Raw genomic sequence first — 24,479 nt, 5'->3', positions numbered from 1 at the left:
ACTTGTTTGAGAAACAGCGTTGGGGAGTATCAGAACTGTTTTTTTTTTTGTCATCAGAACTGTTGCCGTGTGAAACAAGGAGATCTTATTAAAAGACAACTCATAAACATTACTACTCTGTTTTTGTCCTGTTTCATATATTGATATGCTTTCCTCTTTTGGATACTAAAGATCCTCCAACGGCTAAACAGCCTAAAACGTGTTACTATGATTTTTGCATTGAAAAGAGAATATTCCAGTCACCTAAACGAATGCTAAATATTAAATTCTTAACAGAGAGAATACATGAAATAAGATTATACAAGTCCCACGCAAGTTTCCACATAGAGAATATACTCATATCTTTAACGAGGGTCTAAATCAGTTATTGACACGTCATTCACAGAATGACCAACAGATCTTCCTGTAGATTGACTTGATTCTAGTCCTTCAGATATCTGGTCCAGTTCCTGCCTGCTCCGAGGGATGAAACTTGGTAGGCGAGGCACTGGTACAGTGATTGTGTTGCTAGTGAGCATCAAGATGATAGTTGATAACATTGGTCGGTCTTCTGGATTTTCTTGTACACATAAGAGTGCGATATGGATGCATCTAGTGACTTCATTACTCTGATAGTTCTTTCCAATAGCTGGATCCACCAGCTCAAGTGGCGATCCATTTTTCCAAAGCCTCCAAACCTAACATAATGAACAATCAAGAAACTCGGTCATACGTTTGTTATATGTTATTTATAGAGAAAAAAAATTGTTGTTTTTCTTCATACTCACATAAGTGACCAAGTTGCCAGGAGTGCTAGTTTCATCCATCTTGTAAGCTTTGCTGTTTTTCTTGCCACTTATAATCTCGAGAACTAAGACTCCAAAGCTGTAAATGTCAGATTTCATGGAGTATTGACCATGCATTGCATACTCAGGAGACATGTAACCACTGAAAACATACAACTCGGGTTAATATGCCGTTAAAAAGGTTAGACAAACTCTGTGTGTTGTCAGCTATTGTGAGCAGAACTTACTATGTTCCAGCAATTCTGCTGGTATTGCCTCGGGTTTGATCCATTCCAAAGATTGTCGACAACCCAAAATCTGAAATTTTTGGGTTCATATTGGCATCTAACAGAATGTTGCTGGCTTTGAGATCACGGTGTATGATTGTGAGCTGTGAATCTTGATGAAGATAAAGAATTCCTCTAGCTATTCCTCCAATGATCTTGTATCGCTTAGTCCAGTTTAGTTGGCTTTGCTTCTCAGGGTCTGCTCATGTCCATGTACGATCAGTCACTTTAAAACTGAGCAAGAATATTCCTTCCAAAAATAAGGAAAAACTATTGGAGCCGTACCAAATAGGAAATGGTTAAGGCTTTTGTTGGGGACAAACTCGTAGATCAGAATCTTTTCATCTCCTTCCAAACAGAATCCAAGAAGCCTAACCAAATTCCTGTGTTGAAGTTTTGAGACAAGGACAGCCTCGTTCTTGAACTCTCTTATCCCTTGTCCTGAATTTTTCGACAGTCGCTTCACAGCCACTTCAGTTCCATTTGAAAGTGTACCCTACAATACCATTGAATGAAACAAGCATAGCTGGTTATTTTCATAACCTACAGTAACTTAGTAAAATGGAATATTTGGACCTTCTTACCTTGTAAACTTCGCCGAATCCACCTTCACCGAGCTTATTACTCCTGGAAAACTTGTTTGTTGCAGCTTCAATTGTCTTAAAGTCATATTGCGATGAATGTGTTGTTGAAATATCACTATCAGCTGCAAAGCAAATGTGTATTAGTTCTGCTTCATGTTTTTCTCTTGGATATGCTTATAATTAACGGAAACAGCGAGAGCTAAACACAAGAAACTAACATTCGACTTCAGTTCTTTGCGTTGACATTATCCTCCGACAAAGAACAACTCCTATAACAAGAAGTATAAAGACGGTAATGACGGTTGGAACTGTAAGAGTATGGAAAGTGTATAATCATTAACGTCTATCAACGGCTATATAGTCTGTAATTAGTCTATTGTATCTCCTAGAATATTGCCTTGCCTTTCTTGTGATCATCTCTGTACATATAAGAACAGAGCTCCTTACTCAATAATATTCAATTCCAATACTCAATATGGTATCAGAGCCCTATAGGTGAAAACCTATTTTTTTTTTCTTTTCTCTTCCGCCTCTCTTCTCCCAAATCTCGTTTCTTCTTCTTGTCTCAGACCTAACTTTCTCTCCAAGTATCAATGACAATGAATGAAGGGAAAATTGGAAAAATGGGACACTTTGAACTTTTATTTGTCACAATAGGATTTCTGATATTTTGGACAATTCTGGACATATTTTACCCTTTTTTAATAGAAAAAATAGTAAACTGAATTTTAAAAATGTTAAAAAATATCAAAACTATTGGAAACATAAGTATGACAATATATATGTTTAAATTGTTTTTTTTTTTAAAATGAATCATATTTTATTTCATCTTCTAGCTACAGTTATAATACTCATTCTGGTCATCTACTTAGTCTAGAATTCGGCTACTAATGTTTATACATAGATATATCTTTGGTATACAACGTAACCTATCTTTTCTTATATATTCTAACCAAAGCTAGGTTACGTTACGTTATAATCAAGAAAGATGTCTTTCTTATACCTTTAGCTTGGTTACGACATGTAGCCACAATGCGTTGATATACCCTATCTATATTTGGAGCCATGATGTGGTCTGCCTTTTACCTTATGTGGCGCCTAGGGAAGAATATGTTTCACATCTACTCTACTGTGTTCTGACTTACATAGGTTATACATTCTACAGGAAATCCGAAAAATATGGAAACTTCCATAATCGGTTAAAGATGTTTCCTAAATCTAAACTAAATCTTCCCTAAATATCTCCAAGAATATTTTCTCCCACGTTTTTCTCCTTCTCCCACGATCTTTTGTCGTCGTTCTTTGTGTTTCTCTCTTCTTCATCGACATAATCATCTCTCTTTTCTCTATCAATACAACATGGTTCTAATCTATGTCAAATCGGGTGAATGGATGTGTAGTCGCGGTGATGACTGGAGTTTCGTGGTAGACAAAGAAAGGCGTGGTCGAATGGTAACATTAGCAACTACTACTACGTTGAAGCAGCTCAAGATAATGGTGTGTGAGGATTATGGGGTGGACCATAATGCCATTAATGCCGAGTTCAGTTATTCGTTGTTGAATCAAAAAGGGAATCCTCCTATTATTATCACCAATGATCGGCAAGCATCTAATTTTGTGGGCTATGCAAAGAGGGAATCGTCTACTACCTTGTGTGTGATGTTCTCTGTTTCCGGTGTAAATCAAAAGGAACGAGTCAATATCGATTTGAATAAGGAGCCTTGCGATTCAAGTAATGTTGAGGATGAAGAAGTTCCTGAGATAAATCGAGCAGAGTTTGTCAAGCCGTCAAAGGAGTCTTTTGTTAAAAGAACGAATCATGTCGCTGCAGATGGTTGCGGTCCTTTAAGGAGTGAAAACATTGAACTTTTTCAAAACAATGGAGACAGTGATAAGGATGGTCGAGCTTGGAGAGGAGACTTCGTGAAGAAGGATCAAATTTTCACAAGTAAAGGGGTTCTGAAGGCAACAATGGAAATTTTAGCGATGAAGAATAATTTCGATTACACTGTTATCAAATCCACGAGAAAATGGTGGTATATTCGATGTAAAGATGCATTGTGCAACTGGACTGTGCGTGCAGAAGGAATAGATGGGTCTACATATTTCATGATCAACCAATGTGATGGAAGACATTCATGTGCTCCTTCAAAGAAAAGGAAATTCGGAAAAACAGCATCAGCAAGAACAATTGGGACTCTGATACAACATCGATTTGATGATGCAAACGATGGCCCAAAACCGAATGACATCATTCAATTTATGAGAATGGAGCATAGTTGTGAGATTACTTATTGGCACGCTTGGGAAGCTCGTGAGTTTGCTATTGCAGCTGCTAGAGGTATACCAGATCGCAGTTACTCTAAAATACCAGCATATCTGCATATGATTAAAGAAGCAAATCCTGGTACGCATACTCACTATGAAACTAATGAGAAGGGAAGATTCATGTATCTATTTATGTCATTTGGGCAATCAGTTAGAGGATTCTACAATGCAATGCGAAGGGTGATTGTTGTTGACGGAACTTTTCTGAAAAATAAATACAAAGGGACACTTCTTGTTGCTACTGCTGTAGATGGTAACTCTAATTTGTATCCGATTGCATTTGGGGTTGTTGATTCAGAGAATGACGATTCTTGGGGGTGGTTCTTCAGACAGTTGAAAGTGGTTATTGCTGATTGTCAAGACCTAGCTTTTGTCTCAGATAGAAATGCGTCTATTTCTAAAGCTATTGGGACTGTCTACCCTCGATCAGCACATGGAATTTGCATTCATCACTTATTGACCAATGTGGTCTCATTTTTCAAGACAAAAGGATTGACTGCGTTGGTAGAAAAGGCTTCACGGGCATATAGATACACTGAATTTCAAGAACGTATCACCGAAATTTTTGATATGAGTCCTGAGCTTGGAAGATATCTACGGGAGGCTGATGTGCGCAAATGGGCTCGTTCTCTCTTCCCTGGTTCCAGGTATGACATTAGGACCACGAACCCTGCAGAGTCTATAAATTCAGTTCTTAGAATACCTAGAGAATATCCGGTTATTCCTTTGCTTGATAGTATAAGAGAACTGTTGACTCGATGGTTCTATGAGCGTCGCTTGTTAAGCTCAAAGCATCTAGATCCTTTAACCGCTAAGGTGGAGAGAAAGATTGATAGGAGAATTGTGAAGGCAAAAGGATTCCAGGTTTACAAGGTTGACAACTTCAGATCGGTTGTAAAAGGAGACATATATGATTGTCATGTTGATTTGGAAAGAAGAACATGCACATGTGGTAAGTATGATATAGGAAAAATTCCTTGCCGACACGCCATTCCTGCAATTTATTCACGAGGTATGGAAGTATAAACACATGAATACTTGAGAATTATTTATTTTCGGGATTTTCATCATATAGACTTCATATTGATCAAGTTTTTTTTGAGATTGACAGGTATGGAAGTGCACAGATTCACTGACGCCTTATACAGCACTGCAGCGTGGAGAACCGCCTATGCAGATTCCATTAATCCAATAGCAGTTGTAGAGTCAGAATGGAATGTCCCTGCTGAGGTTAAACTTGCAAAGGTTTTACCACCAAAGACAAGAAAGAGTGCTGGTCGACCAGTAAAGAGAAGGTATGAATCAGTAGAAGACAAGATCGCATCTTCTCAAGGATCAAAGAAGAATAAAAAGCATAAGTGTAGCCGTTGTGGAACTGAAGGACACAAGAGAGGAACATGCGATTTACCCATCTAGTTTGTTATGTGTCTGCATCTGTCTCTGTTTTTTTCTTTATTGCTTTTGAAACAATTTGATCTTCTGTTTAAGAACCTATTTGACAATTTGGTATTTGCTAAACTATAGAGACAAATCGATTTATTCTAGTAACAATCAAAGTAATTGCAAAATAATTCGTTTCAGTAGATGATGATCACCTCGAAATAACAAGAAACATGGTCTTAACTTCTTTGAAAATAAGAAACAACAAGTTGAGGAAGCACATAAAAGTAGTTGAACATCATGCATAGATATGGTACAAGAAGACCATCACCAAACAACACACAAACAAAGCTTTTATGCCCCTAAGTTCCCTAATGCATTCCAAGGTCTTCTCTTCGCAATGGCACATTGCATCTTCCATCTCTTGAATTCTACTCTCATGGCGTGTCATCATGGCCTCACCAGCTCTCACTGATTTCTGAAACTCGGAATTGTCAACGAGTAACACGTCAAACAGGTCTTGGAAGTCTTCAATCTCCTCAACAACTGACTTGTCAGTCCATTTGAACAAGTGGGTTTTGTCCTTCATCAGTAACATCCAATACACAATTAGATTGACTAATTCTACTCTCATCGGACAACAACGAGACAGTTATATGATAACATGACTAACCTTTTGAGATCCCAAAGGACAACAATGAAATAATCTTCCCGGATTTTGAATTGTTTTTGAAGTGAAACGATTCACTGCCTCACCGCAATTGCATCTTGTGGGAATTCCCCGTTGTTTCGCGAGGCGATCTCTTGTAGTGGATGAAGAATTTACTGAAGACATGAGGGAGTCGATCTCCAAATTTTCGCCGCTGCAATCTCTCTGTCGAGGAAGAATGAGGAAGAAAAGAGATTAGGTCAAAAAAATAACCAAAACTACGTCGTTTCATACTCCCAGAACGCGTATTCTAGCTAAGGCAGAGCAGAAAAAAATCATTTTGAATTTATCGATAACACCACAAGAACTTTGTCTTTGAACCCTCTAAATTAGTGTTTAAACATCTATCAAACATAGTGGACGGACGTACTTAGATAGTGACCAATGTACAAAAATAATCAATAAATAGGTGTGTGTTTGAGGCGTTGGATTAATTTGTATTTGGTTTTAGTTAAGGGTTTGGTTAGAGTATGTCTACGGTTATGGTTTTAGAGTTTATTTAGGGTTAAGGGTTTGACTATGAATTACAGATTTAGGGTTTGTTTAGGGTATGATTAAGAATCATGATTGTATTATGGTTTTAGGGTTTGGTTAGGGTATGTCTATGGTTATGGTTTAAGTTAAGGGTTTGGTTAGGGTATGTCTATGGTTATGGTTTTAGTTAAGGGTTTGTTTAGGGTTTGGGTCCTCAGTTTTTATGATTTTGTTCTTTATAGGGTTGTTTCATAATTTATACAAAATCAAAGCTAGAGTTGTTTCTTAATTCAAATCAAATACCAAAGCCAAAGTTGTTTTCTAATTCTAACAAACCAAACTACTAAAATCACAGTTAATCAATCATCCTCCAGGTCAAAGACCTCAGACCTCTCCCATGGTGAAGGCACATATCGTGTCATAACCTCAGCAAAGATGGGGTCGTGTGCAGCCTCCCATAAGTCCACTCCAATCTTCTGTCTACAACCCATAATGATTTCATCATCCACTAAACTGACGTCAAGACCAAGCAGCGAGCATTCCAAGTGCTTCAAAGCGTATGCACCGCAATCACAACAACTTTTATTCAATCTCAACTTCATAGGCACATCCACGATAGAATATGATGAGAGGAGTAGCTGCTTCTGTCTTTCTTGTGGTGCAACGGACTTCACAATCCTAGGAATGATAGCAGCAAACTTCTCAACGTACTGTCTGTTCTTTCCCCGACCGCAATCAAAGACTTCTACTTTTCTTTCAATGATGTTTACACAGACACCAACCCAGTGATTACCTGCGTTCGTGTCCACAAAAATTTGTAAACGAAGAAATGTATACTAGGATGTAAAAAGAACTGAATGGTTACCATTTACAAACAGAGGAAAGTAGAGTCGATCAACATCAACACCCCAAACTAGATCAGTCCGCCCATGAGATGGAAGCTCTCCTCTGCCGTACCCAAGAAGGAAATCAGGCAATTGATAGGCTTTTTTGTTTGGTAAAAACTTCTTGTATGCAGCGTCTACTTGGAGGCAAAACATAGCACTCATGAAAGCAACACGCCGAGGGGCCCAACGATTCAATGTAGTGTTCACACGCCATATAAACATAACCGCATCCATCTCCTAAAAATTTACAATGAAAGTTAAGTAATATAGCATATAAGAAGTGTTAGGAAGATAAATTCACTAAAGGTTAGTACAAGATTCATTACCTCGTTTCCAAGCCATTTTCCAGCACTTACTACTCTTGTAGCTACAGACAAATTAAAGCATGTAGGACCAATTGTTAAAGGTATAGGCTTTAATGCCCATTCCGTGAATCCTTTCCATGACTCTTCGGAGATATAATAAAGTGACGCCTGCGGAGAAGCATCTTCTGGCAATGGTGAATCGCTAAGCTGAAGTCCATGACCTTTTCTTTTGCACCATTTCTCCCACTGTGACGGCGGTGGAGCTGTATTCATCTCTGTCTTTTCTTTCTTTACTGGATTATCCACTGAACCTCGGACCGAAGTCATTGGAGTCCACCAGTCTTCTTCTTTTTTGTCCTGAGATGGATCAAAGCCTGGCACATACGACGTCTGAGAAAGCCCTTCAACCCCTTGTGTACCTATCCCGCGACCCAAATCATCTGCTTCACTATAATTCACATCGAATGTAGTCTCGGAACCATCCTGTTATTTCATGACAAATAAGCAATAATTGAGATACCAAAATACATTATCATTAATAATTATTTTACATAAAAGTTCCAGACCATTACATAAGTTCAAACAAGACACTTACAAACCAAGAACACTTACACACCAAGCACACATACAAACCGAGACCTTATAAAGTACAACAAAATTCAGGCCGATAACTTAGATGCCAATAAAACAAACAGACACGCAAACCACGAACTTAAACAAGACAAAATAACATTGAAGAGGATGGTGAAGACTAGTGTTTGTTTACCCCGCGTGTGGACCTCCTCAACGGTGCCTGGCTCGTCGATGGCTTTGTCGGTGAAGGCTCTCCAAGCTCAACTTCAACGCTGGCTTCCTTACGTGATTGTTTAAGCTCTGTCCGCATCTGCTCAAATGTCTCGGCCATCTGTTTCTGTATCCTTTGTTCCATTCCAGAGAAGTTGTGCTCAAACAACTGTGTCATAAAAGCCTTCATGTCTTCATTAAAAGGAGCTTGCTTTGCGCCACTTGCGAGAACCTTATGCTTTCTCTTCTCCATACCACGATCGGGAAGCCTCTTTTTACCCCTCTTTGATCTAGAACCAACGTTTTTTGATCCTTTCGGAGTCTGAAAGTCGTCATCACTCTCGGCTGCTTCAACATTCACGCTTGCTTCATCATTCACAGCTGATTCGTCATCGAGAGATAAAGAAATCACTTCATTTTCTTCAGTTTCCCAAACATGCTCACTAAAATCATGCCCCTTCTTTATCATCTCCATCAGAACCTTGATTCTGTCATCCTCCACATCATCATCTCTGCGAAACGCCTGAGCTTTGACAACATCATAATTTCCTGTCCATGAGATGTATGGGTAGATGTCATCCTACACAAGACAGGGAAATACAGTTAGATACTAACTACTCATTTCAAACCGGAAAGAGTCGTCATAAATAGATAAAATTACCTTGGGTGTAATAATCTCCTCCAAGCGAATGATCTCCTCATATGACACCTTCGCAGCTCCCATCCAGTTTATGCATCTAGGACCGTCCTTGAAACCCTTATCCAGCTTTTTTCCACAAAGCTTCCCGATTTTTGGCACCGCTTCCATTGCCCAAATCTGCAAGGCGTATGAGAAGCCATCCAAGACATAGCTAGTGGTCTTTTCCTTCAGTTGGGAACGATTTTTGGCTATGGATTTGCAGAGAAGGTCATAAGCAGCAACTCCCCAAGGATACCTTCGAACTCTGTCAAGATCCATGACCACCGCGATGTACTTCAGGGGGATATTAGCCTTCTCATCTCTCGCCAATACCACACAAAGAATGATCGCCAAGTAGATAAGACGTATGCGATCTGCATTCTTCCATTTCTTTACAGCTTCCTTGTCCTTAGTCCACAGGTTGAAGAGTGTAATTGTTCCATCTTTTCTCCTCAAAACCTTGCTCCAGAAACCACCATCATATTTCCACTCTTCAAACTCCTCAATCGAAATGTGAGTATCGCATTCAAACCCGGTTACGGCGTGGAACTCTTGCAATGAGAATCGAAGCGGTCTCCTCGCAAAGACAAACCATAGCTCGTGCTGTAAGAAAGTCACCAGCTCCCTACACAAGAAGCTGTGTATCACCCTCGCAGAGTATCCAAGACCATTCTCATGGAGCTTAAAAATCTGATGAAAAACCGGGTCTTTCTTCACGACATCCAACTCCTTTGGCAGCCACGCTTGGAACTTTCGGATTATGTAGTCGATCCTGCAGTTGTTGTTGATCTGAGTAACTCGGGGCTCCTCGCCCTCCTTAAAAAGCCTCTTCGGTAGCTCCTCAGACATAGCTACAAACCGTGACAAAATTATTAGTTCAACATGTAAAGGTTTCAATATCATCACACATGTAAAGGTTTCAATAATATCAACCAATCCGTGAAACAAAATTATTTTAAGAAACACGGCAAATCATTTTAAAAAAAAATCAAGCTTTAATGGAAGAACACTTCGATTTCGTTTAATATGAGAATCTATAGATGAAATCCAATACCTTCTGTGAAGAATTGTGAGATTGAGAGGCGAAATTGATGGAAGAACACTTCGAAAATCGATTTGACCCGACGAAGAGGAAGAACGATTCGCAGCCGTTGTGTCTTCAGTGAGATCGAAAAGGATGGTGACGGAGACGAGAGTAGAGACCACGGGCTGATGAAACACCGACGAAGAACAGAGCTTCTCACCGTTGAACCCTAAATCGCCGTGGGAGAGCGACGAGTCTACGACGGAGAAGACAAAGAGAAAGGGGAATTAGGTTTGCGGCATCCCGCGTCTCCTTTTTTCCCATTTAGTGTTTTTTTTATTTTTTAATTTTTATAGATTTTAATTTTAACATTAAAATCTATTACGAAAATTATTATAATTTATAATTTAAATTCAACATAATTGGTAAATTAAGGGTACTTTGGTATTTTACAAGATCTAAAATCCTATTTTCCTAAAATATCTTCTAGAAATCCTAATGTGACAAATCCAAGTTCAAAGTGTCCTATTTATCCAATTTTCCCATGAATGAACACACGGCTGAACGTACGGTTGTGTTCAATCCCGATGATCCACGCACCACCCTGCTCTCGGTCAACATGTCGAGCGTGACCAAACTCACCACGACGAACTATCTGATGTGGAGTCGCCAGATCCGTGCGCTTCTTGAGGGTCATGAACTTCATCACTTTATTGATGATAACAACACCGCACCTGCTCAGACTATTAATGTTCATGGCGAGGCTCAACCAAACCCGGCGTTTGCTCCTTGGAGGCGACAAGACCGGCTTCTCTACAGCGCTATCATAGGTGCGATCACCTTACCGGTTCAGACCGTCGTCTCCAGCGCAACAACAACAAAAGAGGTGTGGACTATTCTCCTGTCTACCTTTGGTATTCCGACTCGTGGTCATGTGCGCCAGATCAAAAAGCAAATTGAATCTTCTGTCAAAGGTACCAAGACCATTAGTGAATATCTGCGCCTAGTTAAGTCCAAGGTTGATGAGCTAGCCTTGCTCGGCAAGCCAATGGATCCAGAAGATGTTACTGAGAGAATTCTTGATGGACTCCCTGAGGAGTACAAACCAGAGATTGATGCTATCAACGGCCGTGACACTACGATCCCGTTCACTGAGCTATACGAAAGACTCATTAATCGCGAGGCCATGCTCATGTGTAAAGACTCTTCTACTGCGACTCCGATTGTGGCACACGCTACTGATGCTAGACCACGCTCTCACTGGAAGAACAACAACAACAATCACAACAACTATTCGCAGAACAGAGGGAATCAAGCCACATTCCAACCAAGGTTTAACAAACCTTATCTTGGCAGATGTCAAGCATGCGGCACACAAGGACATAGTGCCAAGTATTGTCCACAGTTCCGTCTTGTTCGAGGTGCAGCAACGCCACCACAAGCGACTGCCATGCGACCTCAACAGTCTTGGAACTCTCAACAACTCAACCTGGCGTGGCATCCTCAAGCTAATCAAGCAATCATGCCTTCTCCGATGAATCAACCAATCATGTCTGATGCATCTACATGGCTCTTTGATAGTGGCGCTTCCCACCACATGACATCTGACTTGGCTAATCTGTCTCTCCACAATCCTTACAGTGGCGGTGATGGTGTCTTACTTGGTGATGGGTCAGGCCTCAACATCTCCCACACTGGTTCTTTATCTCTTCCTTCTTATACAAAACCTTTCTTTCTTAATAGTGTATTATGTGTTCCATCGTTACAAAAGAACTTAATTTCTGTGTTTCAATTATGCTCAACTAATGGGGTTGCTGTCACGTTTACTCCAACTTACTTTCAGGTGAGAGACTTGCAGACGGGGGCTCTTCGTCTGGAGGGCAAGCCTAAAGATGGTACCTATGCATGGCCGCTTTCAAAAACCTCTAAACCTCCTTCTCTTGCATTTGCTTCAGCTGTCAAGACCACTATGTCTGATTGGCACTCGCGTCTTGGTCATCCTGCTTTTCCAATTCTTCAAAAACTAGTTTCTATTTATCAGTTACCTACTACATCTAGTGTTTTAATGGCTTCTCCATGCACTTCTTGCTCTATTAATAAAATGCACAAGTTGCCTTTTAAAAATTCTACTTTGCGATCATCTTTTCCGCTTGACATAGTCTTTTCAGATGTGTGGACATCTCCACAAATTTCAGAAGATGGTTTCAAGTATTATGTTATCTTTGTAGATCATTTTACACGCTATACATGGTTATATCCATTGAAACAAAAATCCCAAGTGTCTGATGTTTTTACTAGATTCAAAGTCTTGGTTGAAAATCGATTTCAAACCAAACTTAGAACTCTATACACTGACAATGGGGGAGAATATATAGCGTTAGCATCCTTTTTAGCTTCTCATGGCATCTCTCATATGACAAGTCCGCCGCATACTCCAGAACATAACGGTATATCGGAGCGTAGACATCGACATATAGTCGAGACTGGTCTTGCTCTGTTATCTCATGCTTCAATGCCTAAATCGTTTTGGACTTATGCATTTGCTACGGCTGTCTATCTTATAAACAGAATGCCAACTCCGGTTTTAAATTTTCAAACTCCTTTTCAAAAGTTACATGGACATGTTCCAAATTATGAAAAACTTCGGATCTTTGGCTGCCTGTGTTTTCCATGGCTTAGACCATATGCATCTAACAAGCTTGATGCACGATCGACACCTTGTGTCTTTCTAGGCTATTCAATAACACAGAGTGCCTATTTCTGTTTTGATAGAGAAACAAAACGGATTTATACTTCGCGTCATGTAGTTTTTCATGAATCGGTTTTTCCATTCTCTATTTCTTCTTCAAAAGTTTCAACAGAGGATGATCAAGACGTCCCCACTCGCTCTCATCCTGTTGTCTCTCTTATACCGCAACCGGTTCCTCATGCTGAACCCCCACCCGCAACAAACCCACCTCAGCCTAACCCTCCTGCTACTACCACTCCCAGCAACACTCCACCTCTCGATGTTCCTTTACCTCCTCCATCTATACCACCTTCAACCCAACTTCCTCAACCTACTCGTGCGAGTACTCGTACCCGGAAACCAGTCCAGAAACTAAACCTTCATACTACCACTACCTCGCTCTTGGAACAGATTCCTAAAACAGTTGCTGAAGCCCTCAAGAGCCCCCATTGGCGCAAAGCTATGAGTGATGAGTTTGATGCTCAAACAGGGAATCATTCATGGGATTTAGAAACACTCACTGAAGCAGCTAATCATGTTAATGTTGTAGGTTGCAGGTGGATCTTCACCATAAAGAGAAACGCAGATGGCTCCATAGCTCGCTACAAAGCCAGACTTGTTGCCAAGGGTTACACTCAAAGACCAGGTGTCGATTATCATGACACATTTAGTCCAGTCGTGAAGCCGGCCACAATCAGGACCATTCTCAGCATTGCAGTTACTAAAAATTGGAACCTGCGTCAACTTGATGTCAACAATGCATTTCTTCAAGGTCATCTCAAAGAAGATGTCTACATGATGCAACCCCTAGGTTTTATTGATAAAGATAATCCCACTGCAGTGTGTAAGCTCCGGAAGGCTATTTATGGACTTAAACAAGCCCCACGGGCATGGTACAATGAGCTCCGCACGTTTCTTCTCCAGTCTGGTTTCAAGAACTCAGTAGCGGATGCCTCTCTCTTTATCTACAACAAGAATGGGGTTCTCATCTACATGCTTGTCTACGTAGATGATTTGATCATCACTGGAAACAGTCCCTCTCATACATCCCGGTTTATCGAATCCTTATCTCAACGTTTTTCTTTAAAAGATTTAGATGATTTGTCGTTCTTTCTTGGCATAGAAGTAATTAGGACAAAGGAGGGAATGCACTTGAATCAAAGTCGTTACATATTAGATCTTCTACATCGTACAAAAATGGCTGACTGTCATTCAATCAAGACACCTATGTGTTCTAACACTACTTTAACGTTGTCTTCAGGTACTCCTTTGGCTGATCCTTCAGAATATCGAGCAGTAGTCGGCAGCCTCCAGTATCTCTCATTGACGCGGCCTGACATCTCCTTCCCAGTAAATAAGCTGTCGCAGTTCATGCACAAGCCCACCACTGACCACTGGCAAGCAGTCAAGCGCATCCTTCGTTATCTTGCTGGCACAACCACACGCGGCATCTTTCTTCCAGCTCACAACACTCCTAGTCTTCACGCGTTCACTGATGCGGATTGGGCTGGGAACCGAGACGACTATACTTCCACTGGTGCTTATATAGTCTATCTTGGTCGTCACCCTATTGCCTGGTCATCTAAGAAACAAACTGGTGTAGCTCGATCATCAACAGAAGCAGAGTATCGGTCTCTTGCATCCACTACAGCTGAAGTCTGCTGGCTTCAGTCTCTTCTGTCCGAGCTTGAAGCCCCATCTCCTACTAAACCAGTCATCTACTGTGACAATATTGGCGCTACATACCTTGCTGCCAATCCGGTCTTTCATTCCAGAATGAAACATCTTGCTCTTGACTATCATTTTGTTCGACAATTTGTGCAAAGCGGTGAACTGCGCGTATCTCACGTCAACTCAGCTGATCAACTTGCCGACGCACTGACGAAGCCATTACCTCGCACACGGTTTGATTCTCTACTAGTCAAGATCGGACTCTCGAATGGCCGTCCGTCTTGAGGGGGTGTGTAAGAGTATGGAAAGTGTATAATCATTAACGTCTATCAACGGCTATATAGTCTGTAATTAGTCTATTGTATCTCCTAGAATATTGCCTTGCCTTTCTTGTGATCATCTCTGTACATATAAGAACAGAGCTCCTTACTCAATAATATTCAATTCCAATACTCAATAGGAACTATAATAGCCGCGACAACTCCAGATGGGGTTCCTTTGCTATCTTCTCATAATCACATAATAAATAATGTCATTTTTTTCAGTTATTCATATAATCATAATTTTTTCTTCAGTTTGAAAAAACTTACCATTATTGGTCCTTCTGGCATGATCATCTCCAGGAGGAGGAGAAGCCATAGGAGGAAGAGGAGGAGGAGGAGAAGCCACCGTGATATTATCAAAGGCCTTAGAGTATTTATACAAGTCCCACCTGAAAAAGCAGCTTGGCCGCATAACAACGCCTCCTCGTTTCTGACCACAGCATGACTGGTAGTCCCTTGCGCTCTGCCGCAGACAGTTATCACAGTCACCAGAGGAAAGATCAGGCGTGCATTGCATTAAAGCATATATATTCTCAAGAGCAGTCAAGGGTGCCATATCAGCTTTATAATGATTATTACTAGAGGATGGTGTGTTTTTTGCTGTGGAGGCTGCATCAATCATACGAACAACTAAGCCTTCCCATATTGTCGTGAACTCGGTTAGATTTGAGTTGATATCTCCTGTGTTGAAGAACAGTGAATGCGGGTCCAGATCCGAAGATTCTAAGAAAGAAGTGTTGGAGTAGCGAACATAGCAAAGCGTGGGGTCACCGGGCCATGTAAACGCGTTTGTTTGGTTAGGACAACTATGTATCAAACCATCAGACGCGGACTTGATACAATCAGAACAGTCCTGTGGAGTTGAGCCTGGGATGCACATCCCTATTGCGTAGACACGGTTGGGTTCTTGTCCGATGGAACCGTTGAAGAAGAGGCCCTCTTGAGTCGTGACGTTGGAAGGTAGTGAAGAGAGGATAAGACGCCGGTTTGTGTCGTAAGTACCGTTGGGCCTGAAATGCCCATCATTATCCATACATGTTTGTGCTGAAACCGAAGCAATGCCAAAGCTTATTAGGACAAAACAGAGGATTGAAAACAAACACCACTGCTTCATAATCTCTTTAAGATTGTAGCAAAAGCAAAATATTTTTCTTTAGTATATGTTCGTTTCTTACAAGCTTTAAACAGCAAATGGAAGTTTCTCTGAAATCAGTGAACCTCAAAACTTTCAAACGGCACGATAAGTCAAAAGTCAACGTTAAATAATAATAATAATAATCTTGAATTTCTAATTTGGACCCAGAATACTGACGACACGAGTGGTATACTATATTACTAGAAGCCAATGGATAAAAGACAGATGTGGTCATTACAGATATATATATTTTTATTGTAGGCGTGAGAATAGTTGCGTTGTGTGGAATTGACTCCCACTTCAAATTTTGTTTTATGTATGCTTGTCATGATTTGCGCCATCTTTCATGTGGGTACTTGTTATCATATGAGGTAAGGCACTGGTTTGCTAAATCGACATACAGGAATATTGTATCATGGGTTTGAATCCCATTCCCCTCCGGCGCAGAAGTGAAACAGGCGGGCACAAAAGGTTCCAAGAAAGAGTCGTTAAGCCAACAGCTTCTTAGTGCTGGAAAGCCTCTACAGTAAACATGGCCGGTCCGAAGTATAGGCAAAGCAACTGACCGGGCATCATGATTCAATAGACAATTTTAGTCATATATTGGGTACTATAAAAAATTTACAAGAATAGCATGGACATAAAATTTTAAATGAGCCTAGGGCATCAAGAAAATTTTGAAAATGTTGGACCGACACTGGATGTAAAGGCTAGCCTAAAATCAAGTGGACCGAAGTGACTCGAAAAGTCTTCTTGCCCAAATTACGCGTTCCACTACAAGATGATATGATGTTGATGCTTTATTGATTTTTCCCCCCGGAGAGTAGTATTTTTCAGCTCTAGTTTCTAACGAGACCAAGTCCTCAACCATTCAGTTTCTAACCAAACGACTTTATTTGAATAATTTAACATTTAGTTAAAAAAATCGTTAATTCATATACGGATATATTCGTGCCGTATCCGTCCAATTTCGGAGGTTGCATCATGCATGCATCCTAACCGGTTTAAGTGAAGTAACTAAGTGAACCTCCCCCATGAACTCTTTAACTTTTGTAACATGTTATAGAAACTTAACTCATCCAGCTAACCTCGCCGAATCCACCTTCGCATTGGAATCTTTTTGTTGCAGCTTCAACCATATTCCAACGAATGAACGTGCATTTTCGTAACATTTGAAGGCGGGCTAAAAAGGTGAAAACAAAAAAATAACAATTCAACAAAGGGCGCTAGAAAGGCTCACTTACAGTTAACGGATCGCGGACGAGGGAACCGTGGATGTGGAACAGAGATAGAGGCGGTTAAATGTTTTTCTTCTTCAACTACAGAAGTCAATAGGAACTAACGTTTCGATAATTTCTGGTTATTTTTGATCCTCATGCTTTTTAATAGTAGATGTGTGAACTGTGTGACTTGGGGAAAAGAGCGCTTTTTCGACATTTACTATTCGTATTTGTAGGTCAATTCTGCAAAAAGCCCTTATTTATACCCAAACAAAAAGATAAACGATAAATACGAAATAAACTAAAAATAATTTAAATTATAGATTTGAACTCTGAATCGTGTGCATAAACCTACATTGACTAACACTGTTTTAGTCAACCGTTACGTTAGACAAAACAACATCATTTTGTAATGGAGAATTTTTTTAAAAAGTTTGTTTTTTTGGGAAACGAACATTGGTCCCGCAGAGATATTATAGTCTTACTTACCACTATGCTACGACAATTCTATTGTATCCTTATTAAATTTATAACATGTATATTTAGATTTGTATATTCTAAGAGAAAAAATATTATTGTTTACAGATTTTATTTATTGCAAATTATAATTGCATCAATAATTGATGTATTTTAAGTTTTTTACACTTTTACACATGTGATAAAAATTAAAAAATATATATATTTCATAAATTATTCAATCTAGTTTTAAAATGATATTTCTCAAATAGTTATCTAATTTAAGATATTTAAAATTCAAATATATATATATATATAAATGATTGTAATTTTTTAAAAAAAAAAATCAAAACAATAATTTTTGTAGATTGTTTATTTTAAAAGTTAGGTTTTGATTTTTAAAAAATATAATCACTATTATATATAGATTTTTAAAATTTAAATATTTTAAATTAGATAACTATTTGAGAATAAAATAGTTCTAAATAAAATTTGTAAACAAAATTAAAATTAGATAACTATTGATGCAGTTATAATTTGTACTTAGTAAAATTTGTAAACAAGAATAATTTTTTTCTTTAGAGTATACAAATCAAAATATATATGTTTTAAATATAGTAAAAAAACAATAGAACAAAACGACGTCGTTTTGTCTAACATAACGGTTGACTAATGTGGTGTTAGTCAATGTAGGTTTATGCACATGATTCAGAGTTCTGGTCTATAATTTAAATTTTTTTTAGCTTATGTCGTATTTAGCACTTATCTTCTGTTTGGGTATAAAAAAGCCCGACACGAATAGTTGAGGTCGAATAAGAGTCTTTTTCTAGGTCAGTCATGGCATGTAACTGTTTTTAAAATATTTATATTAGAAAAAAACAATTCAAGAACAGTACTTAGTACTCTGTTTTGTCTTGTTTCATATAATGAATATGCTTTCCAAATTTTGATATAAGAAATTCTCCAATATAGTGGCGAAAATTTGTTACTCTTTTTTGCATTGAAAGGGGAACTCCAGTCAGGGCCGGATTAGTAGAGGGGACAAGCGTTGTGACCGTTTCAGGTCCAAACATGTGTCCCCACATATATTAATAGTTAAGGATCTTTTTTTTTTATAAATCTATATTTTTATATAAAAAAATTATAAATATAATAAGTAAATTTGAAAAGGGTCCAAAATTGTTTGATATGTATGTAGCTTTATTTTCATCATAAAATATATAAAATATCACTGATTAAATTTTAAAAATATTTTAAACAATATCTAAATACAAAGTTTAGAGGGTAAATTTTTTTTTTTGCCCTATAGCCCATAAGACCACCCGCAACGCGGGGTTTAAGTAGATCCTTAGCATTAATTCTTATGCGGGATTGATTAAAATATTAATATAAAAAAATCATAAGTTAAGAAAGAGTCCTTAACTAAGGAGATTAAGGATTTGGTCCTTGATGAGTTGGCAAAGTCCGATTGGTGAGGGTCAGGGTCGTGTTTTGTAAGGAGAAAAAAAAAAGAAGTCGCGACAATTACATAAAAAAAATTCCTCCGACGAAACAAAAGGTGATTCGGCGATCTTCGGTGTTGAAGATAAATCAGAGCGTTTTAGTTCATTATCTTTGCATTTGGAGTTGATGCATGTTGATTTCATCAATTTTTACGGTTCGATTGTGGGATTTTACTAGAATGAGGGTTTCAAATCGAATTGGGGATTTTAATCGAATTAGGATTTTCGTCTGGGTTTGCTATTTTCTTATTTCCGATTCGATTCTTTGTTGTTTCGTCGTCTGGGAATTGAACACATAATGAAAGGAATCAGAAGCAAAGATGATCTTACGGCTGCGTAAAGTTTCATTCTTTTTTCACTCAACTTTTTGATCCCTGTTTATATTTCCTTGTCTGAGAATCTTCAAGATTTGTTCTTTGGGTGATATTGATTTGATGAAAACCTGTTACAGACGTTGTTTCTGATTGGGTTTTGACAAACTTTGCAGCATGGTCTCAGCCTCAGGTGGTGGGTTGGCGTACGCTTTTGTGAGCAAAGGCTTGAAAGTAAGGCCTGCACACGCACTCTCCTGGGCTGTTTGCTACGCTGTTGCGTCAGGAACAATGTATAAGGTGATTGATTGATTGTTCATGAACCAATACAAAAAGAGTATACATATCTTTTTACTTACCACGGGTTTTTGTTCTTCTTTCAGGTGAAGGAAACAATCAGAGCAAGAAGTAAACATTCCACCAGCACCAGGGGCAAGGCTTTTGATACTTGATCATATCAAGAGGTTTGTTTACAAGCTTCTCTACTAGTACTCTCTCACATGGATCAAATATATGATAAACCGCAAGTAAGGAAAGCAGTAATTTGACACCAACCCTCCCTTTTATCTTATATGGTGGTTGTAATAACTTGGAGATATAGTTTCGAGAGACGTAACCTTGCTAGTTCATTCGCTGAAACTTTATGTTTGCTTTTAAGTAAAACCAACAATGTAACAGAAACTATTTTTTACAATTTTTTACTTTTAAAATTTTTTAAATGTTTTACAAATTTACTTATTTTTAATGTTTTACAAATTTATTAAATGTTTTACAAATTTAATTATATTTTATTCCTAAGAATTCTATAATGGATAACACCATTGGACTAACAAATATGATTAGAGTCCTTAACTATTCAAACAAAAAAAATTAAAAAAAAAATATATTATTTTATTGTTAAGGATTCCAATGATGAGTAACACCATTGGAGTTGCTCTAACAGTTTTAAGCCGGCCCTTACTCCAGTCATTTATACGAAGGCTAAGGCCATCTCCATCGGCAGGTCATAGAAGAGTTCCTAATCAAAAAATAATAATAGAAATACAAAAAAGTAGGAAAGAGAAATCAGGTGAGCTTCTTTAAACTCTGTTTTCAGAACCGGTACTTAAAGGTAAGTGCCACATGTTTTGTTTTCATTTGCAAATATTTATTTAAAGTAATTAAATTAAAATATATAAATATAACACATTAAAATATTAATTTTTTTTTGTTAAGCACTCCAAATCACCATCCCCACCGATGGAGATGGTCTAAGTATTTCTAAACTGAGTTGAGCGAAGACAGAGAGAATCCATGAAATAAGATTAAACAAGCATCACAAATTTTCCACATAAAGAATCCATTCACATCTTTAACGAGGCTCTAAAGCAGTAATTGACACGTCGTTCACAGAATAAACAACAGATTTTCCTGTAGATTGACTTGATTCTAGGTCCAGTTCGTGCCTGCCCCGCGGGATGAAACGTGGTAGACGAGGCACTGCTAGTGTGATAGTGTTACTAGTGAGCATCAATATGATAGTTGATAACAATGGACGCTTTATTGGATTGTCTTGAACACATAAGAGCGCAATGTGGATGCATCTAGTGACTTCATTACTCTGGTAATTCCTTCCGATGGCTGGATCCACCAGCTCTAGTGGTGACCCATTTTTCCAAAGCCTCCAAGCCTATTTAAAATAAACAATTAATAAAATATTTCATGTGTTGAAAGATGTTATTTTTATTGAAAAAATGGGTCATGTGTTTATGCTCACATAAGTGACCAAGTTGCCATCAGTACTACTTTCGTCCATCCGGTAAACGCTGCCGTTTTTCTTGCCACTTATAATCTCAAGAACTAAGACTCCAAAGCTGTAAATGTCAGATTTCATGGAGTATTGACCATGCATTGCATACTCAGGAGACATGTAACCACTGTGAACATACAACTCAGGGTTAATATGACCTTAAAAAAGGCTTAACAAACTTTGTGTGTGTTTCAGCTATTTTTAGCAAAACTCTTACTATGTTCCAGCAATTCTCCTGGTATTGCCTCGAGTTTGTTCTGTTGCAAAGATCGTTGACAATCCAAAATCTGAAATCTTTGGGTTCATATTGGCATCTAAGAGAATGTTGCTGGCTTTGAGGTCCCGGTGTATGATTGTGAGCTGTGAATCTTGATGAAGATATAGAATTCCTCTAGCAATCCCTTCGATGATATTGTACCGCTGACTCCAATCTAGCTGAATTTGCTTTTCAAAGCCTGCTCACCTCCATTTACGATCAATCAGTTTAAGAGTTGAAAATAATCCTTGGAATAAATACTGAAGGGGATCATACCAAATATGAAATAGTTAAGGCTTTTGTTGGGGACAAACTCATAGATCAGAATCTTTTCATCTCCCTCCAAACAGAATCCAAGAAGCCTGACCAAATTTCTGTGTTGAAGTTTTGAGACAAGAACAGCCTCGTTCTTGAACTCTCTTATTCCTTGTCCTGACTTTTTCGACAGTCGCTTCACAGCCACTTCAGTTCCATTTGAAAGTGTACCCTACAATGCAATGAATGAAACAAGCATAGCTGGTTATTCTCATAACCTATAATAACTTTTTTATTTTTAACACTGGAAGAGTATGATATTACAAACTATGAGAAATGTTGCATAAAAATAATGTACAGTAACTTAGAAAAATGAAAAACAGAGACCTCTTTACCTTGTAAACCTCGCCGAATCCACCTTCACCAAGCTTATTACTCATCAAAAACTTCTTTGTTGCAGCTTCAATTTTTTTAAAGTCGTATTGGGATGATTGTGGAGTTGAGATATCATTATCAGCTGCAATGCAAGGGTGTATTAGTTATGATTTAGAGACAATAAATACTTATAAGAGAGGACACAACAAAAGCTAAAACAGAAGATACTAACATTCAACTCTTTGCATTGATTTTCTCCTCCGACAACGAAAAAATCTTAGAACGAGAAGTATAAAGACCGTAACGACAATTGGAACTGTAAATGCCGCGACAACTCCAGATGAGAATCCTTTGCTATCTTCTCATAAAACAGAGAAACACAATGCCATACATTTCATTTCTTGTTACAATCATAAATTATACTCAATTAGAAAACACTTACCATTTTCATCTACAGGTTGAAGCGTGGCCACAGGAGGAGGAGGAGGAGGATAAGTCACCGTAATATTACCAAAAGCCTTAGAGTATGTAGCTAACTGCCACCTGAAGAAGCAGCTTGGCCGCATAACAACACCTCCTTGCTTCTGACCACAGCAGGACTCGTAGTCCCTTGCACTCTGTCGGAGACAGTTATCACAATCACCAGAGGAAAGATCTGGCGTGCATTGCATTAAAGCGTATATGTTATCGGAAGCTGTCACGACTGCAATATCAGCTTTGTAAAAGTTATTACTAGAGGATGGTGTGCTTTTTGCTGTGGAGGCTGCATCAATCATACGAACAACTAAGTCTTCCCATATTCTTGTGAACTCTGTTAGATTTGAGTTGATATCATTTGAGCTGTATAGCAATGGCCGCGGGTCCAGAACCGCAGATCCTGAGAAAGAAGTGTTGGAGTAGCGCACATAGCAAAGATTGGGCTCACCAGGCCATGAAAATGCGTTTGTTTGTTTAGGACAATTCTGTATCAAATCATCACACGCGGACTTGATACAAGCAAAGCAGTCCTCTAGTATTGATCCTGGGATGCACATCCCTACTGCGTGGACACGGTTGGGTTCTTGTCCGATGGAACTGTTGAAGAAGAGGCCCTCTTGAGACGTGACGTTGGAAGGAAGTGAAGAGAGGATGTGACGGCGATTAGCGTCATAGGTACCGTTAGGCCTGAAATACCCATTATTATCCATACATGTTTTAGCTGAAACCAAAGCATCGCCAACGCTTATGTGGGCGAAGCAGAGGATTAAAAACAAACTTCTCTGCTTCATAATTCACTTTAAGGTTGTGGCAAAAGCAAAATCTTTGTCTTTAGTGTATGTTTGTTTCTTAACACCTTTAAACAGCAAATGGAAGTTTGTCTGCTTACAGTGATCCTCCAACTTTCAAACGGCACGATAAGTCAAAAATCAACGTCAATAATAATAATCTTGAATTTTCTAATTTGGACCCAGAATACCGGTGACATAGGTTGTACTATTTTACTAGAGGCCATTGAATAATAGACATATTATTAGAGCCGGACATTTTATCCGTTAAATTTGATTCGATTCGTTATTCGTTTCGATTCGATCCAAAAATTTCGGATATCTGTAAACTTTCGAATCAAAGCAAATACTAAAAATCAATATCCGTTAAAATCGAAACAAATCACAAATATTAAAATTTTTGGAAGAGGATATACGATCCGATCCGGCAATATATAAATACATGTATATCTTGATTATATTTAAAGTTTTTAATGTATAAAATTATATAATTATTATTCTAACATATGATTTGATAAATTATATTCACATTATTACTTATACAAAAGTATTACATAAAAAGAAGAGAACACATTTAATTTTTTTCTTAAGTTTTGTGTTGTTATAATTGTTAACTAAGTTCAATTTTTTTTACAAAATATGTAGATTCACTACTTCTTTTAATTTTCATCATATATATCATGCAAAAAAAAATTTACAAAAAAAATTGTATCAAATTTTTAAGATTATTTGTATTAATCAAAACATCTGAAATATTCGTAAATATTCGTTAATATCCGCAAATATCTATTTATTTTTCGGACATCCGTTTTTTCGAATATTCATATTTTTCCGAAGCAAAGAAAATAAAAAAATTAGATTCGTGACATACCAAACAAATCACAAATACCTTCAAAAACCCAGATATCCAATCCGTGTCCATGCCTACATATTATGATGAGATGCTATTATGATCGTTAGAGCATCTCCAACCCCACTCCATATTTTAC

At 38.3% G+C, this 24,479-nt stretch overlaps 3 protein-coding genes and 1 long non-coding RNA gene across 8 annotated transcripts; 2 read left to right on the top strand and 2 right to left on the bottom strand.

The window, feature by feature from the left end:
• Positions 1 to 193: 193 nt before the first annotated feature.
• On the bottom strand, positions 194 to 24,411 carry LOC103860512 (cysteine-rich receptor-like protein kinase 11). Of its 4 annotated transcripts, XM_009138134.3 has the most exons (9): positions 16,102 to 17,389; positions 15,194 to 15,970; positions 15,067 to 15,108; positions 1,854 to 1,943; positions 1,636 to 1,757; positions 1,337 to 1,547; positions 1,013 to 1,250; positions 768 to 927; positions 194 to 677 (listed from the first exon to the last, which is right to left on the bottom strand). In XM_009138134.3, exons 2-9 carry the CDS (start codon positions 15,957 to 15,959, stop codon positions 345 to 347), a joined length of 1,962 nt encoding a protein of 653 aa, XP_009136382.2. In that variant the 5' UTR covers positions 15,960 to 15,970; positions 16,102 to 17,389; the 3' UTR covers positions 194 to 344. The 4 variants fall into 4 exon arrangements, with proteins under 4 accessions (XP_009136382.2, XP_009136374.2, XP_033143833.1 ...); XM_009138126.3 differs by having other exon boundaries at positions 15,194 to 17,382; XM_009138156.3 differs by lacking the exons at positions 194 to 677; positions 768 to 927; positions 1,013 to 1,250; ... (4 more) ...; positions 15,194 to 15,970; positions 16,102 to 17,389 and adding exons at positions 20,834 to 21,219; positions 21,307 to 21,466; positions 21,557 to 21,794; ... (2 more) ...; positions 22,458 to 22,583; positions 22,668 to 24,411.
• LOC117132784 lies at positions 2,257 to 5,507 on the top strand. Its single transcript, XM_033287821.1, has 2 exons — positions 2,257 to 4,975; positions 5,075 to 5,507. The coding sequence occupies exons 1-2, from the start codon at positions 2,995 to 2,997 to the stop codon at positions 5,377 to 5,379; spliced, it is 2,286 nt and encodes a 761-aa protein (XP_033143712.1). The 5' UTR covers positions 2,257 to 2,994; the 3' UTR covers positions 5,380 to 5,507.
• Positions 6,625 to 10,743, bottom strand: LOC117125639. 2 transcript variants are annotated; one of them, XM_033288125.1, is made up of 3 exons: positions 10,235 to 10,743; positions 9,163 to 10,031; positions 8,227 to 9,081 (listed from the first exon to the last, which is right to left on the bottom strand). In XM_033288125.1, the coding sequence occupies exons 2-3, from the start codon at positions 10,027 to 10,029 to the stop codon at positions 8,470 to 8,472; spliced, it is 1,479 nt and encodes a 492-aa protein (XP_033144016.1). In that variant the 5' UTR covers positions 10,030 to 10,031; positions 10,235 to 10,743; the 3' UTR covers positions 8,227 to 8,469. The 2 variants fall into 2 exon arrangements, with proteins under 2 accessions (XP_033144013.1, XP_033144016.1); XM_033288122.1 differs by having other exon boundaries at positions 6,625 to 9,081; positions 9,163 to 10,742.
• LOC103860534 lies at positions 19,056 to 20,243 on the top strand. Its single transcript, XR_631389.3, has 3 exons — positions 19,056 to 19,295; positions 19,727 to 19,850; positions 19,934 to 20,243. It is a non-coding gene; the product is annotated as an uncharacterized LOC103860534 (long non-coding RNA).
• Positions 24,412 to 24,479: the final 68 nt, after the last annotated feature.

The sequence above is a fragment of the Brassica rapa genome, chromosome A01 (assembly GCF_000309985.2).
Source record: "Brassica rapa cultivar Chiifu-401-42 chromosome A01, CAAS_Brap_v3.01, whole genome shotgun sequence".
Lineage (NCBI taxonomy): Eukaryota > Viridiplantae > Streptophyta > Magnoliopsida > Brassicales > Brassicaceae > Brassica > Brassica rapa.
This window is presented reverse-complemented; position numbering and strand designations above follow the sequence as displayed.